This window comes from Suncus etruscus, chromosome 19 (genome assembly GCF_024139225.1).
Source record: "Suncus etruscus isolate mSunEtr1 chromosome 19, mSunEtr1.pri.cur, whole genome shotgun sequence".
NCBI classification, from domain to species: domain Eukaryota; kingdom Metazoa; phylum Chordata; class Mammalia; order Eulipotyphla; family Soricidae; genus Suncus; species Suncus etruscus.
Genome location: NC_064866.1, coordinates 5,260,589 through 5,279,162, shown reverse-complemented (window position 1 = coordinate 5,279,162; position 18,574 = coordinate 5,260,589). Strand labels below are relative to the sequence as shown.

Here is an 18,574-nt window from a genome sequence, read left to right as displayed (position 1 = left end):
TTTGGAAACATTTTGCATAAAACAATAAATTTGAACTCTTACCTCAAAGCAAAAACTTAACTCAAAATGAATAAAATACCTATATAGAAGGCATATAAAACTATTAGAAGAAAATATATCAGGGAATTCATTATGTTGGGTTTGACAATGATTGCTTGGATATGCCTTCACATTCAGAGTCAACAAAAGAAAATTTAAATGCACTTTAAAGTTCATCAAAACTAAAAATTGTACATCAATGACTTAGTGAAAAAGCAACTCAGATGTAATCAAATAGTTACAGATTATTTATAAGCATATATAAGACCTAACAGTCTTAAGAATATTGAGTAGAAATAAAAATTGATCAGACTTGAACACCAAATCCAAAGCCAACTACAATAGAAACGATACCCAATCTACAACAAGCTAGACACTGAAGGGACCATTTATACTAGCAGCCCAGGGGCAAAGGAGGGGTGATATGAGATGCATGCTGGGAACAGGGGTGGAAGGAGGACAACATTGGTGGTGGGAATGCTCCTGATTCAATGTCATTATGTACCTAAAATACTATTGTGAATGATTTGCAGTCCACTTTGGTCAAAATGAAAATTGTTAATAAAAAAAGAATATATAAAGAACTCCTAAATCACAACAGCAACAAAATCCAAAAAATCAGAGCTTAGAATGGATGAAAGAAAACATACAATTGACCAAGAGGAACTTTAAAAAATGGTCAGTATCACTAATCATGAGGGATGCCTAAATCAAAACCATAATGAAATATTACTTTATACCAGACAAGATATGTGTCTCTCTCTAGGATATTAAATATATGTATGTTCCATATCATTTTGGTTTAAGGGCCACACTCAAAGACGCTCAGGGCTTACTCTCCTGGTTATGTGCTCAGAAATCACTTCGGGCTTTGAGGGACCATATGGGACGCCAGGGATCAAACCCAGATCCGTCCTGGGTCAGCTGCATGCAAGGCAAAAGCCCTACCAGTGTGCTATCGCTCCAGCCCCTGATTCATTATTTCAAGTGTGGGTATGATGTAGAGATTTAGAGGCTATACATAAAATATTATTGCTATGAAAAACCGGTATGGAAGTCCCTACTGACTGAACCATAAAATTTAGCACATATCCTTACATATTTGTTAAAAATATATAAAAGTTGGGACATATAACTTAAAAAGAAAAGCAGGATGCATAGTTTTATATTCATGTTAATACTAGCATTTTTCACAATAGCCAAGAATTTGGAAGCAGCCTCAGATTAAGAATACCCTAATAGGGGCCGGGCGGTGGCGCTGGAGGTAAGGTGCCTGCCTTGCCTGCGCTAGCCTAAGACGGACCGCGGTTCGATCCCCCGGCATCCCATATGGTCCCCCAAGAAGCCAGGAGCAACTTCTGAGCGCACAGCCAGGAGTAACCCCTGAGCGTCACAGGGTGTGGCCCAAAAACCAAAAAAAAAAAAAAAAAAAAAAAAAAAAGAATATCCTAATATTTACTACAAATGAATAAGTATGAAAGGTATTGTGTTAAGTGAAACATCAGTCATAGAGAAAATTCTATGTGCTATGATATTCATGAAGTACCTGGGGGTAATTAAACATGAAAACAAAAAGTAAATTTTTTCAAGGGCTGACAAAAGGAATGGGTGGAAATTTAATTGAAAGTAATGATTATATGACAAAATAAATGTACATACTGTCATTAACCGTATACTTTTAAATGGTTAAAATAGTGACTATGTTATATTTAGCACAATAAAAACATTTATAGTATTTTAGAACAATTTGTCACTAACTACATTTTGTCACTGATCTTTTAAGTCATGTAGTTAACCTCTCACTGTGGCCATAAAAATTCAGAAGCACCACCAATGCTCTCCCATCTCCCTCCTCCACCACCTCCTGCCTGTCTTTGAGACAGACATTATATTTCTCTCTCTTGTTACCATTATCACTATAGTTGTCAGTATAGTTATTTCTCTAACTGCACTCAACACTCTTTATGGTAAGCTTCATATCGTGGGATGGTCCTTCTAGCATTCATCTCTATTGTCTCTTGGTATTATGACAATACTATCTTTTAATTTTCTTAAATCCCACAGATGAGTGAGACTATTCTGCATTTATCTCTCTCTCTGACTTATTTTACCCAGCATAATAGTTTCCATGTCCATTCATGTATAGGAAAAGGTCATAACCATTTTTCTTGATGGCTGCATAGTAGTCCATTGTGTATATGTACCACAGTTTCTTTAGCCATTCTTCTGTTGTCAAGCATTTAGGTTGTTTCTAGATTCTGGCTATTATAAATAAAGCTGCAATAAATATAGGTGAGCAGAAGCCATATTTTTTGTATTGTGTTTTGTGTCCCTTGGGTGTATACCTAGGAGTGGAATAGTTGGATCATATGGGAGCTCAATTTCCAGTTTTTTGAGAAATTGCAAACAGTTGCACTGGTGAAAGGGAGGTGTTCTTTTTTTATAACTGATACCCAACTACAAACATGTTTGTAATCATAGTGCTTAAATAAAGGTATTATTTAAAAGATGAAAAATAAAAGAATTTTTGAAATAGCTTTAGATCCTGGACTAATAATTTTTTAAAAATTACTTACAATAGGGATATCAATTTAAAATGAAAGAAATCTTAAAAAATTAAAAAACTAAAAATTAAAAAAGATAACAACAAAGCTTCTACATGATGCTAGAGCTATAAAAATAATTTCTGTCACATACAAACTCCCATTAAGATATGCTTATAATGTAACTTGAGATAATATTTTATATATATTAATAACTTACATGGTTTTTACTATTTTATTTTGGGTAGCATGACCTAGAATATTGATAATGGCATAATTTCATGTATAAAACATTCCAACACCATACTCTCCACCACAGTGTCTGCTTCCCTTTACCATTGCACTAGTGTTTTCCATACCCATTCTATCCTTGCCACTGCCCCTACCGTGTGTTATGCTTCCTTCAAAATATCAATTGTTTCTGCTACCTTTGGAAATTTGATGTTCCCTTACTCTGTCTCATAAGGCAGATCTATTCCTGTCCTCCAAATTTCACTCAGCATGATATTCTCCATAAATACTCTCCACAGATCTATCATCTGTGTAGCAGCAAATTTAATCACCTAAGATTTTTGCTGCATGGACAGAAAAGTTATTTAATAGCTATTAGGTGAACAAATTTAGGAGCAATGTACCCTCAGAAGTGGTCTAACTTCCCATTTATCATTTCCCCAAATAGCCCAGATTTATTTATGGCATACTATAGAATTATTGCTCAGGTTCTAAAGCCAAAACACTGGAAAGATGTGGGTCTAGAAACAAATGTCGATCTAGGAAATCACACACACACACACACACACACACACACACAGAAAGAGATCCAAGAATTCCAACACGTAAGCCTTCAGCCTCTAAGAAGCAGCAAACTCTGTGGAAGTCCAGAAATGCAAGAGATCATTTCCCTGAATATCCGAGTATTTATTCCAAAGGAAGAGACCACACCAGAGGTGGGATCTACATACCAATCCAATATGCTCCAAAAAGGTCTCTAACCAACAAGCAACAAGGCTATACTGAGTGGGATGAGGTCAGAATAATCCCACAAGTCAATTGATGCCATAGCATACACTGGTCTAGTGACCTAAAAACAATTGTCCTCTTTTCACTGTAACCATTCTTTTTTTTTTTTTTTTTTTTTTTTTTTGGTTTTTGTTTTTTGGGCCACACCTGGTGATGCTGAAGGGTTACTCTTGGCTATGCATTCAGAAATAGCTCCTGGCTTGGAAAACCATATGGGACACCAGGGTCAGCAGCATTCAAGGCAAACACCCTAACATAGTTAATTCCAGAAACTAGGTTATTTAAGAAATCTGGGAGATGGAATTTCCTTATCTCCAATCCTTAGCACATAAACACAACACAAAAGGTAGTATCATAAAACATTAAACATTCCACAACACAATTTTGCACATAACAAGTACATGAAAAAAAAAACATGCTGATAAAAAAAGGCAATACGTTTTTTTTTAAATTATCCATGATGTAAAAAATGACCAGGAAGATAAAGAATTCACACATTTGTCATCATATTTAAATATGCCCCCCAAATTTAAGTCACATTGGTGATTAGGCTATGCCTCTGGGCATTGTATTTCTGAGTTAATGTAGGAATTTTATTGTTTCATCAGGTATGAAATCAAGCTGAGAGTAAAAATGAGAAGGGATGGAGTGCAACTCTCCTTCTACAATAAAAATCTGTATTTTAACACAATTAAGTTCACTCTCTGTAGCTATATTTTGAGTTTGAGTTTGACTAAATAGAAGATTTATTGAACTTATACCATTTGGGCAGGACCAAGAAAGCTGCATATTATTTCAGGTTTTCCAGTCATGAGTAAAAACAGTGCCTCTAGGTTTTCCATTTAACAAGGAAATTATAGCTTCATATATGCAACACTGAAGTTAATGCAATTTCAGCACCTCTATCAAACTCCGTTGTTCAGCAGTTTATAATTCAAACAGAAGGAAGGCATTCCAAGCTCTAGCTTGGCCTATACAATCTCAAAGAAAATGGCGGAGAAAAAAAATATCCTGGCTAGTTTGAACTTATAAAAGCCAAAGAGGGTGCTTTTGCAGAGTATTTTGAAAAATACCTTTAAAAATTGAGAATATACTGGAAAATTCTGAGTGGACACCTTTCATTCCTATATAATAATCACCAAAAGCAGGGCCAGAGCGATGATGCAGTGGTAAGGAGTTTGCCTTGCATGCAACTGTTCTAGGACGGACCACAGTTCGATCCCTCATGTCCCATATGGTCCCTCAAGCTAGGAGCGATTTTTGAGTGCATAGTCAGGAGTAATCCCTGAGCATCACCAGGTGTGGCTCAAAACCAAAAACAAACAAACAAACAAAATCACCAAAAACCCTCTATGCCATGCCATATCATGTCAGTATCACCAACTTCTTAAATAGGTTCAAGAATTTTGTTTTTATTAGTATACATTATTTTTTTAAATAAAATCAATTTTATTATCAGGCCAATTTATAGAAGTTGATTACAGTGGAAAAGAATGTAATAAATAGTTCTCAAAAGTGCACCAAAAGACTGCAGATTTTTTCTATAAGTTTCTAGGATACTGGATACGTATACACACACAAAATATTTCCCAGTTTTTAAGGTATTTTGGAAAAACAGGCTGGAAATCCCTTAATCATCCTCCTTCCTTCCCAATATTTACCTGCATTTAGAAACTTAGGGCTTGAGTGGAATTCCAGCCAGAGATGACAAGAGCTATGACATCCCCAAGTGACCAGAGATGGATGGACCTGAACTGGAAGGCAGCAAGCCAGTTCTGAAACTCAGTGCAATTTGAAGTCATGAGGAAGGCATGTTGTGTTGTGCTTTGTGCCTTTGTGGGCATTCTTCGAATATGCTTAGCAGCCTGAAGTCAGCTGGGAAAAGTCCAGAAAACTTCAAAGTTGACAAAGAATTAAACTTTGACAAAGGAGTAGCAGTGGCCTTGCATAAGAAAGACAGGCTTTCTCCTCTAGATGTAAAACTACATTGCCCTGACAGTGCTTGCCTGCTCAATTACTTACATTTTACTATGGGCCATGCAAACTACAGAAGATTCAACCAGAGTTCTGACCTGCAAGGCACTGCAGGAATAAAATATAGGAATTTTATCATATAGGAATGATATTTTGTTAGATAGGAATTAAATATAGAAATTTGATTAACTTGGAGGAAGATAACTATAGGCCAGGACAAGGTAAATATTTCTAAAAAGACAACTAGGTCCATGTGGACAAGTTTGAGGACCTAGATGTTGAAAGGAAGTCCATCCAAGGGCCTTTCCTGGCTCTTAAAATCCCACCCAGTCCAAAAAAAGGCCCCATAGTCCTTACAGGTCTTTTTGAGAGCAAAAAGATTCAGTGGCAACAAACACTTTGGGCTGCAGGACTGGAAAGTATCCTGGTAGGGAGATTGGGCTTGCAACTGGCCTGGGAGGATTTAGGGGTTCTCTGAACTCACCTGATTGAACTGTGCTGCAATGAGTGATGGTTCCCATAGCTTCGGGCCAATATTTCCAGACCCACCTTTCTCTTTCTTGGGTGCCATTGGTAAAGACAGAAAACCTGGGGCGTTGAAACAGGCACTAGGCCCCAGCTAGGCGTCCTCCCCGCTGCCATAGTAACCGTGGCCCCGCCCAGTGTCTGGTTGCATTCCTTTCCTCCTTGCAACCTGTTTGCAATCCCTGGGTCAACCGCTTGTGTCTCCATAGCAATTGCATTTGCAGGCGCAGGACTTCCCTGGACCAAAATTTGCAGCCCCTGGAGATGCTATTTACTGCCCAGAGATCTGGATTTTCCTGCAAACAGAGAACAAGACGAGGCTGGCTGAAAAATCCAATTGCTTTCACATACTTCATCCCTCTGCTGCTTCTTGGAGACTTTTCTGGCCCTTGGCATGGGCCAGGAACTCAAAATTCCTGGAATTCATCGGGGTACCCCAAAAGGAGAACTCAATCACCCTCGTGGAAGGAAATTTTTCTCTGCACCTCATCTGCTTGAGTCTTCTTTCTGTATCCCAGGGCCTTACTAAACTGATCCAATTACTCCTGCAAGGGACCCTCTGTAGAACTGTAGATGGCATTCATGTCTTTTTAATTTTTTTATTATTATTTTTCATTCTCAGTTTTTAAAAGCTGTCTCCCACTTGTACATAAATGTTTTCTTTCTTTCACTCTTGCTCTCACCACTATGGGGAACATTGGTGATGGGGATATTGCACTGGTGAAGGTTTTACTTTTTTTATGACTGAAACCCAACTACAATCATGTTTGTAATCATATGCTTAAATAAAGATATTATTTTTAAAAAATAATGTAAAGTAAAACAGAAAAATAAAATAGCCTAGTTGGGCAGGTATCAAGGAGTGGTACTAGTAGTTGGGGTAGTAGTAACTGTACGAGCTCTTTTCTTTTGGATACTTGTGTGGTTCAAGTATTTTAATAACTAATTCAAATCCTGCAGTATATAAAAATTCTCCTACAATTATATGATCTAGTAGTTAAGCTCTACACTACTGACTACCAGAATAAACTCACCAACATGAAAGAAGAAAACTTTGGGGAGCTCTACTCATTTTTTCTATATTTTTCTTTTATTGTTGTTGCAATCAAACGGATTTGTAAGCACCCAGAGACCAAACTCAACCAAGGGTATTTTGCTTTAGTCCTTAAATCATCAAAACTGAGCTATTCCTTCCAGGAAAGTTTGCCCTTTTCCTGGAGAAGAGATGCTTCCGTTTTTTTTCACAGTGGTAAAAAGGTAATCAAGGTGAGGAAGTTGACCACCTGAAAGTAACCCCACCAGGTGACCTTCCACAAGGGGAAGTGTGACAGGTCCCTTTTGTGTAGAGTTGTGGTTTGGGTCTCTTGATTCTATTGTCACTAGCTTTGAGTTGGGTATTTAAGATTGATCAGAGTAAGAAATTGCAAAGACCATAGTGATATCCAGTGACTCCTCTTCTTTCATCTGGAGTCTAGATTTCAAGATGATGCATTTCAACTGCTGTTCATAAGGTAGAGGCCAAGGAGAGTTTTTCCACCTTAATTCTTTCAGATAGATGCTGCAGGCTGCTTCTGTTCCACAGCCATCAGTGGGATTTCAAGGAAGCCACTTCAGGCAGAGTGGGTTTGTTGCACGGGTGGCGAAATATAAAATTGAAATAATAAAACCACAGATAGATACTAAACAGAATGTGCATTTAAAATCTTTAATATTTAAAAGACTGTTGAACAAGCAAGTCTCTCTGGTTTCCTTAAAAGGAAGCAGATTTTCCACATGAAATTGAAATTTATGTTTTTAAAACTCTTTCTTGTAAGAATTCTGGGCTGGGAAGGGGAATAGATTCAGACCTTTATAATAGTATAAGGCACATCTCACACTCTTCTTTTCTTGGGAGGAGACATGTTTTCCACATGGTGGTGCTTAGTGTCATACAAAAAAGGGTTTTTTTCCTAGGCTAGAGATAGAACAGAGTGTCGGACATTTGCCTTGCATGTAGCAGAGCTGGAATCTATTATTTCAAATAGTTCCAAGTCCACCAGGAGCGACCCCTGAGTCCAGTAGAGCCAGGAATAAACTCCTGAGCACCTCCCAGTGAGGCCCAAAAATCAAATAAAAAAACTAGACAGATTTTCACCAAGGTTTCAAGAGTAGTAATTGCCTAGGTGACCTTTGTTCTATTATAAAATTGTCTTCAAATTTTCTACACTAAAATGTAAATAGGAACAAAAAACCCTACATTTTTATGCTATAAAAAAATAAATGCACAACAGGTAGGGTGTTTGCCTTGCACACAGCTATTTAGGACGAACAGTGTTTCAGATCCCTGAGTCCTATATGGCTCCTGAGTCTGCCATGAGTGATTTCTGAGCACAGAGTCACAAGTAACCCCTGAGTGCTGCTGATGTAGTGAAAACCCAAAATAATAATAATAAAAAAATAATAAAATCAATGTTTAGATTTGTCCTTTAAAGCCTATATTCTCCCTTGAATAGTTTTTCTCTCTTTCTCTACCCTCATGTCTTCTGAATTCAACTAAAACTGTCTTATTATACACATACACAAATTGACTTCCTACTTATGAGCCTTAAAGAAACTTTATTGTGTATTAGAAATATTATAATTTGGGCCCGGAGAGATAGCACAGCGGCGTTTGCCTTGCAAGCAGCCAATTCAGGACCAAAGGTGGTTGGTTCGAATCCCGGTGTCCCATATGGTCCCCCATGCCTGCCAGGAACTATTTCTAAGCAGACAGTCAGGAGTGACCCCTGAGCACCGCCAGGTGTGGCCCAAAAACCAAAAAAAAAAAAAGAAATATTATAATTTATATATTTATATCTCAATTTTAAACTTTACTTTATATATATTTTAGTTTATATACACTTATTTATATATACTTTAGTGTTTACATTAGATTTTTATGTTATAAATACGTATATAAATATCTATATAATTTACTAATTTTCTCTTTTTAAATTTTATTGAGACCAATGTGAATTCCAAGTCTTTCACAGTTATATTTAAGGTCCATCGTGAGAGTGAATTAGGGCAATTTTCACCACCAGTGTTGACCTCCCTGTGCCACTGCTCCCAGCATGCATCTCATACCTCCACCCTTAGCTTCTGGAATGCTAGTATATCAGGTTCCTTTTGTGGAGAGCTTGTTGTGGTTTGGGTCTCTTGATTCTATTGTTGTTAACTTTGGATTGGGTATTTAGGCCATACCATTGTTTTATTTCCACTCAATGCTCATGAAACTGCGTTGCCCCTGGTACCATCTACTTTATTTTTCAGTTTTTAGAAAGACATAGAAATAGGAGGCAGAAAAAAGATGATTCATGATCTATGGTTCTAATTAAAAAAGAAAAGAAAGTGGGTGGGATCCCCTGTGTGGGAGCTATAATTATGAACTAATAAAAGAGGGGGCTGGTGTGGTGAGTATTTTTTTAATCTTATTTACTAATTTTCTTTTTTATGAATGTGAATGTTTACTTCATAATTGAGCACAAATAGCAGTTCAGTCCAATCACTAGCCAAAAACTAATCGATTGCAGACAAGAGGAAAAAAAAGTTAAGTTTTAAAGTTGTAAGGACTTGTCAAATGTAAGGACTTATGAAATCCATCTTACAAGTGATAATTTTTCCTCAGTAATTTTTCAGCAATAAAGTAAGATATTATTTTTAATTTATTCATCTAATATATATATTAGATCTGGGACCACTCCCAAAGATGCTCAGGTATTATTCCTGGTTCTGTGCTCAGGACAAATACCGGAAGTACTTGGTGGACTAGAAGGACATACTAAAGATCCGAAAAAGTTTACTGCATGCAAGGGAAGGTCTTATATCCAATGTTGGGATATTGTTACTGGGATATTTATTGTAATGAAACTGGCTAGTTATTCACGAAAGATTTCATTTTCTTTTCTCCTCTGTAGTTAAGTTGACCGTATCTTTAGATGGGAGCATGTGACTGGGTTCTAGCCAATGAGATGAGATGTCAGTCAGAAGGTTTTATCTCCATTTTTAAGCCTGACCCTGAAATACAGTCCCAAAACATTGTCTAGATTTTCCTGTTTGCTCAGGTATTGGAGTGTCTCTGAAAGTTTAGCCTCTGAATATTTGCTATGACAGAGATAACCTTGCCTTCCCCTTTACAGACATTTGTCTAGGCCTATTAAATGGACAAGTAAACAGATTTATTTCCTTAACCTGTTGGAATAGTAAATATACTGGACAGCTATTCTATGCTAACATTTTTATAATTTTCATGTTAGATTCAACTATCCATACATCTGACTGCAGCCAGCTTCCCCATTAATGGCCTGAGAAATAAAATACTTTTTTACTTTCAAACAGAAGACTCAATGTTGGCTACTGCTAGAGAGATAAAGACCTTAACCATGGACACTAACTGGTAATATTCACAAATAACACCCCAATTACCTCACTTATGTCTTCAGTATACTTTTTTCTTATTTATTAAGTAATCACATTTTATAAGGGGTCTCACATGGGATGCTCAGAGTTCCTACTGATGCTATTCAATCAATTGCCTGTTGTTTCATTCATGAAGGCCACACTAGCATGTTCAGGAGGCCATGTGGAATAGCCTAAACCCTTTCCTGTGGCATGTATCCTAAATCCTGTACAATCGAATCATCCCTCAAATTACCACATTTCTTCAAAAATTGCTTTCATATTGAAGTAAATAAATGAGTAAAATTATATTATGTAGATTTATGGAAATACACTCAATATTTAGAAGTCTAGGTATTCACTGCCTAGCTATCAATATACACCAACTATAACAATTTAGGAAGTAATCTAAAAACAGTTGAATATTTAATAGTCAAACTGAAAACTTTAAAGTTAAAGAATTGGTTTTTCTGTAGTTTACTCTGTAAAACCCTATCTATCGAAAGCTAGAGAGAGTTTAAAGTAAATATTTTATCATAGAATTCTTGTTGTCAAGTTGGCAATTTTCATTATTCTAAAGAATGTGGCACTTTAGTTAATTTATGATACAAAAATGGGCGATAGTATATAATAATTCAGTTTAAAGGGAATATGAGCAGAGAACTGGTCTGTTTAATTTCAAAGAAAAGGTGTGAATGACAATACTCATAGTTTTAAGAGAAAGTTATTTAGTTTTAATGGGACACTGGCAAGAATAAGGAAAAATTACCATCTGTCAGACATTTATGGATTTTTAAAGGGGAATATAATAAATTGTTTCCTCTATTAAATCTAAGCAAATACTTTTCTACCTGAATTTTCCCACATGTTAGTGACTAAAACAAAACTATAATATTTGGAGAATTTTCTTTCACATTGACAGAATTATTCCAGTTTGTTTAAATTTTTTTCACAAAATCTTGCTTTTACTATCCATTTAGTTCACTAAGGATTGCCTTTTTAAGTGGACCATGACTTTTATAAAAATGCTATTATTACATCATTCTCCCCCAAATTTTTACTTTTATCTTAAGAGTTTAGATAAATTCTTATTTATGTGTAAAGTTTGAAGAAATTATTTCTCACACTTCAATGGGTCTAGCCATTAATCAATGTTGGCAAATTTTTCACTGCGAATAACTTTATTTATTTATTTTTGGGGTTGAGAGCTATGCCCAGTTGTACTCAAGAATTATTCCTGGACTGTACTCAGGAATTACATCTCATAGGCTCAAAAAACTATATGAGGTGCTGCCCAATGGTGCTTAGGGTTTATTCCTGGCTCTGTGCTCAGGGGACCATATAGGTTTCTGGAAATCTTAACCAGGTCTCCTATGTCAGCCACATGCAAAGCAAGCACCCTACTGCTGTGCTACTTTGGTCCTGTACCAATTCACTGTTAGACCAAGAATCTAGGTAATCAAAGTACATTCAGCAGCTTAGCTGACTGCTTTCATTGACCAAGAAGACTCTAGCAATGTCTGAGGTTGGCATCCAATATTCTAGGACACCTTGGGTCATGACATCTGTGTCATTGAGGGTCATAATCTTGTCCTTAGCCTTCCAAACAAAATGTTGCATTACACCATCCTTGAGGTTTCCTTCAGTGTAATGCAGAGGGTTTGATCTCTTGCAGCTACAATATATTCAAACATATGGAGAATATTGCACCTGCGTTCTATGGTCAGCATCAGCTTCCTCTTCTGTAGTAAGTGCAATTTAAAGTGCTGACTTTAATCTTTAAAGACCCTTATTGTTTAGAATCCAGTTATTTCGGATATCACATCTCTCCCTATGCATCATGGTGGCATTTAAAATCAGCTGTCATGCTTAGCATTCATAATCCCAAGTGAATTGTGGGGAGTCTGGGAGGAGATGTCTTTCTAAACAAGAGCCGTCTTAAGAACTGTTTCTGTCAGTGATAAAAGCCATATTCAAAGTTTACAGTGTTGGCCTTGAGTGTCATCATACAGCTGCAGGTCTCTGGACCCACAATTAAGTGATGTCAGTTTAATTTTTATGTTATTTATGGCCAAGAGTCTAATTTACTAGATATATTTTGTTTTAATGAATCAGAGAAATAGCGGGTGTATATGCTGAAAATAGAAAAAAGCTAAAAATTCATCTGTTTTATATTTGTTAGTGTGGGAGTTTTCACTCTAGTAGTCTCTCACTCGAGTTTTGCTGTGAATCTAATTTTAAATGTCTTCAGTGAAGGGATTGGCTGCAAATCTCTTGGGGACTATTGTAAAATTCATAACTCATGAAAGTTCCTTCTCTAAATGCTTAGCTAACTGTCTGATTTCTTAATGTTTTATCAGAATGTTCCATCAAAATTTGTGCTAATTTAGATAATAACTTTCACTTTATCTATGTACAACCTTAAAAAGTTGTAGTTAGAGCGGGTACCAATATATTATACAGACCACAGAGCAAGATTTGGGAGAGAAAATATAATTATAATGGGGATCCTAGGAATGGGAAACACTATATATGATGGCTGGGGCAAAGCTATTAGCTCTATTTTTTAATCTTCCTCCATGAAATGCTCTCTTCCATTTTCCTAGCCTGATCTTCTCTTAAAACTGCAGGGTCAAAAGATGTCTGAATGACTTCCAGGGAAGTTTGAGGATGATCCTGTAAAGTTGAAACTCAACAACGAATAGTTTCTTTTTTCTATCATGCATGATAATCTGTGTTTGCACTAAGATTTCTTTTGCAAACTTCCAACTTCTGTGTTACTTTTTGGTGTCAAGCAAATCCAAATCAGGCTGCTTATTGCTTCCGAAACTGAGAAGGGGAATAAGTAAAATTAAATTTCTACCTTTTCTTTCATGTTTGCAAACTCATTTATTTATTCAATAGTTTTTAATATATTCTGTCTATACTTTTTATTTCGCAAGCTCTTTTTTGCAGGGAGAATGGTTTGGGCTACACCCTGTGATGCTCAGAAGTTATTCTGGCTATGTACTCAGAAATCACTCCCGACTTGGGAACCACATGGGACTCCGGGATCAAACCAAGGTCCGTCCTGTGTCAGTCGCGTGTAAGGCAAGAGCCCTATCACTGCGTTACTGCTTTGTCCCCTGCAAATTCTTTTTTTTTTTTTAATAATTACTTTATTTAAATACTGTGGTTACAAAATTGTTCATGATTGAGTTTCAGTCATACGATGCTCATCACCCTTAACCAGTGCACATATCCCACCACCAATGGCCCCCTTTTCCTCCCACCTTCTCACCCTTCCCTTGCTTGCCTCTTGGCAGACATTTTACTTCTCTCTCTCTCCCCCCCCCCGCTTTTTAGTTTTGTTTGGTCCCCCAATTCACAATACAGACCAGACAAAGGGCTTGGATTGAGGTGTATATGGGGTGTATTTACTGTACCTCTTCTTTCTATACAGTCAGTGTAAAGAACACAGCCTGTGGTAAGAATTGGGAGGCCTTATCTTTTCATATATATATATATATATAAATTCTTCACCTGTTTTTGGCTTGCACTGTTGTTATCGAAGGGGTATGTATCATGACTATTACTTTAGCCCCTCTTAGCACCCCACTTTTGTCTAGAATGATCAATTCCAACTATTCTTGTGATTCCCTTCTGTGCCCTAACTGTATTGCTTCTCCTGGTTCTCATCTCTATTGTTTCTGGATATTATTACCATAGTATCTTTTTTTCTGACATCCCACAAAATGATTGTTATTATCCTGTGTCTATTATTATCCCTCTGACTCATTTTACTCTGCATAATACTCTCCATATCCAGCCAAGTATAAGCAAATTTCTTGACTTCCTTTTTCCAATAATAATGCTAATGATTGTGTAGATATATCACAGATTCTTTAGCCAATCATCTGTTCTTGGGCATGTGGGTTAATTTTTATTTTTGCCTTTCATATTGAGAATCTTATAGGCTTATCATTTCTGAAAAGAAATGGAATTTATGTGATGAGATTGTATGCTACTAATCAATCTGTGTTATTTATAATGATAAAATAAAAGAATGGTCTGGAATTGGAAAAGTGAGGAAATTATGATGTTAGATTTAAATATATTCAACCAGTGTATTTTTGAGAGAGCTAATCATGTAAAACCAGGAATTAGACATGATATAAGGTACTCCTAGCAGAAGTAGACAGGAATGGATCATCTCTAGCTGTGTAGCAATGATGCCTGAATGGATGAGTTAACCTGGAGAGACCATACAATAGGCAGAGAGGCAGGGAAAAGAGTGAATCTTTAGGGATTCGGTAGCCAATGTCTATAAGTAAGCAGAAAGATCTGTGAGTAGATGTGTATCAGATAGAAAAGAGAAAATATAAATGAGGTTTGCTGCAAAGCCAAAGGATGACAGTATTTCCAGAAGGGAGTTTCTGATAGGCTTGAGTTACTAGAAATTTTGGTCAGGTAAGAAAGATTGAAAAAAGATTTAGGAATATAGGGGGAAAGAGGTAAGAGGTGAGCTACTGATTGAAAGTCTTCAGAACATAGTAAGTAATCATCAAAATGCAGCTCTTAAGCAGGTAACTTTTCTTACTGTTCTTGGATTTAAGTAATTGTAGTAGTTATTTATAGATCATCTAACTGGGCCAATGGATGCCCAAATGACATTATTTTGGTGAGTATCTATGAAGCTATGTCTGGAAGAAATCAGAATAAGCATTTGTCCCAGTAGACTGAGTAAAGATCATTCTTACCTTTGTGTTTGAGCAAAATCCAATTAATTGAGGCCATGAATAAAACAAAAGGGTGCTGGATTTTTAGTCCTTTGAACTAAACAGTGACTTAAACCATTGGTTGCATCAGTTCCCTGAACCTTAGACCAGAGTTTTTAGACAAAAAATTAGTCTACTAGTTTTCTTGGGTTTGTAGATCTTGGTTACAGGAATATAGGAATAGTTAGAGGACATGTCATCATATGTAATTTAATAAAGTAGTCCTTCATATTCATGTTCTTTGCCTATTTTCCTTTAATTTTTATTGACTGTTTCTTTTGGAAATCTCTAGTTTATCAGTAAAACTTCATTAAAGGACTAAGGTTGGGAAGGGTGGTAGTCTAGATTAAGTAGTACAGGATGCGGATTGAAGCAGGAACATTGTATGCCTAAAAAATAATTGTAAATGACTGTAGATCAATGTCTAAATTTAAAAAATGATAATTATATTTGCTGTCATTTTAGTGCAATATTTAAAAATAACTTTTACTATAATATAGATTTTATTTGTTTATTCCTAGCCCCAATCTGAACGTTCCCTCCTTCTAGGGCTCAGGTGCCATTCATTGAACCTGGGTAGGCCACATTTAAGATAAGCACCCATAAATAAAGTTATTAAAAAAATAAAAAAAGATTTAAAATAAAAAACTGTATTATTAACAACCTGTATACACAGTGTTTAATTAAAACAATAATATGTCAATTTAAGAGTCAAACATTTCAAAAAAATGTACTTTCCAATAACATGAACTATTTATCCTTGATGCCTTAGTAGAACCATATTTTAGTCCCAATCTTTACAATATACTGATCTGAAGAACTAATTATTTTTTTCAAACCAGAGGGAAAATATTCTTGTTTTTATTGTTTTTTTAAATAAACATGAAAAAATTAAAAATAAGGCAAGCACCTTATTTGTTGTACAATATGCCCTGATCCCTACAATGTTTTATTCTAATATGCATTATTTGACATTTTTAAGTATCAATATGCTTGACTTCTTCAGATATATAAATAAATGTTCACATTAGCATTTTATACTTTTAAGAAGTATTTTTAAGACGTGGGATTTTATTGAAATATGAAACTCTCTGATATGAATAAAATAGGAATAGAACCATTTAATGGAAATCTACCTTGTTTCATAAAGATGTCAGTGTGGAAAAGGATGAATTCCTCTGTTACCAAGCAAAACTTCATCCTATCCCTTCTACATACACATCTTGAATAAAGTAACAGTGAAAGTTCTCCCTTATGGCTGAAATTAATCGAATTAAAGACTATCAGAGGGGGAAAAAAGTACCTGATGTCAGACAATAAATAAGAAGAAAAAGATCTTAAGAAAGACATTCAAAACTAAAACAGGTCTGTGGAGATTGTACAATTGTTTAGGCTCAAACCCTGCATGCAACTAACCCTACTTTTATCCCTGGCACCATGTAAGTCCTAATCAAGATGAAGTCCTAGTGAGCACCACTAGGGTAGACTGGGTAATTCCCAACTCTTCCAGGACTAGACAGCATTACATCCTCAACTCCTTGCCCCTAGCCACCAATCTGGCTGATTGAGATTTACTGTTGGGGCCTCTAACTCTCCTGAGCACTACTTGGGAAGCATCCACCAAAAATAAAATATAATAAAATCATTTCAGTTACTGCATCAGCCAGTCAGCAGAATAAATACTGCTTCTAAGGGTCCTCTTAGAGGTTGTTTTCAAGACCCCATTTCATTTCTGAATAAATCTATTCAACTCTTCTACCATTTTCTTAATGGGAGCCAACCATTTCTAACTTCATCTGCTAAAATAATGGCTTCATTGACGCTTTCTTATATTTCAGCTCTCCACTATATTAAATAAAACAAGACCTTATTCTTTGTTATGCTTTGATTTTGGACTTCACTTTTTCTTTTCTTATTAGTTGTGATTTTTTTTTTTGGTTTCAGTAGTTCTAATTTCTCCTTTATAATCTCTAAACTTCCATTACTGTTTACAATCAAGTTATATAATTCATCAATCATCCATATTTTATAAAATTTATTTTTGTCAAATCATATATGTAACATGAGAATCAGACAGAAGTCATTTTTTCTATTTGTTTTTTATTTAATTTTTTTTGAATTAAAAATCTTTCACAGAAATATTTAAGGTACATAGTGACAATGAATCAAGGGCATTCCCACCACTAGTGTTGTCCTCCCTCCACCCTTGTTCCCAGCATGCATCCCATATCTTCCTCCTTTACCCCCCAGAATACTAGTGTAACTGGTCCCCACTTGTACAGCTTGCTGTAGATTGGGTATAGATTCTGTTGTGAATCAGACAGAAGTCTTAATCCTTTAGAATAAGACTCTTTTTTTCATTGTAGTTTTGGATAATAACCATTGACAATTTATTCCACAAAGTCAATCTCTCACTTTGTATGTTTTTATAGAAAGCTTAAGAAACTCACATATGTATACATATAATCTCTTCTCTTCCTTTATTCTGGATAGAAGTTTAAAACCCTGTTATTTCTGGGACCAACCAATGTGCATTGGGTAGGGAACTGGCTTTGTACACAGCCAACTCAGAATCAATCCCCAGTATCCCATGTGGTTTGAAATCGACCAGCAGTAATCCCTGAATACAAAGCCAGGAGTAAGTTCTAAGCACCATTGGGTGTGCTCCCCCCCAAACAAAACAAAACACACACAAAAAATAATCTTAGTTTATGAAACTTCTAGATATTAATATGTTAAATTGCTATGTGCTTCTTCAGTATGATACACAGTTATTTCAATACATAAAATCCAATCATAGCGAATAGTTTACAGAGATCCCCGAGTACTGAGTGGGCACATTTGTTTCTGTTGGGTTCAGTTCACTGCCCCAATCTCTGGTTTGCTATGTAAAAGCCTTGACCAAATTATACATAAATTTCTCCCCGTTTTCTCTCTCTCTCTCTCTGTTTCTCTCTCTATCTCACACACACTTACTGCAGTTTTGTATTTATGTGTCAGAGATTAGCACTTTACATTATAAGGTTATTGTGAAGATTAAAGTAGCTATTGGAAATAATTTCTCACAGGCTGGAGCGATAGCACAGTGGGTAGGGTGTTTGCCTTGCACACAGTCATCCCGGGTACAATTTCCAGTATCCCATTTGGCCCAAGCCTGCCAGGAGTAATTTCTGGAGTGTGAGACTGGAGAAACCATTGAGCATCGCTGGGTGTGGCACAAAAACAACAACAAAAACAACAACAACAACATTTCTTATAAAAACCTGTGGCATATGCTATGCCCTTTATAACTTTTTTGTT

At 36.1% G+C, this 18,574-nt stretch overlaps 1 protein-coding gene and 1 non-coding gene across 2 annotated transcripts in view; both read right to left on the bottom strand.

Moving 5' to 3' along the window:
- Positions 1 to 6,147, bottom strand: part of SPAG17 (sperm associated antigen 17) — a 236,393-nt gene extending 230,246 nt beyond the window's left edge. Inside the window, exon 1 of the mRNA XM_049766018.1 lies at positions 6,061 to 6,147. Coding sequence (XP_049621975.1) covers positions 6,061 to 6,147 — 87 coding nt within the window. The remainder of the gene's footprint in view (positions 1 to 6,060) is intronic.
- A 7,720-nt stretch (positions 6,148 to 13,867) lies between these two features.
- LOC125997784 (small nucleolar RNA SNORA51) lies at positions 13,868 to 14,000 on the bottom strand. Its single transcript, XR_007491803.1, has one exon. It is a non-coding gene; the product is annotated as a small nucleolar RNA SNORA51 (small nucleolar RNA).
- Between the last annotated feature and the right edge of the window lie 4,574 nt (positions 14,001 to 18,574).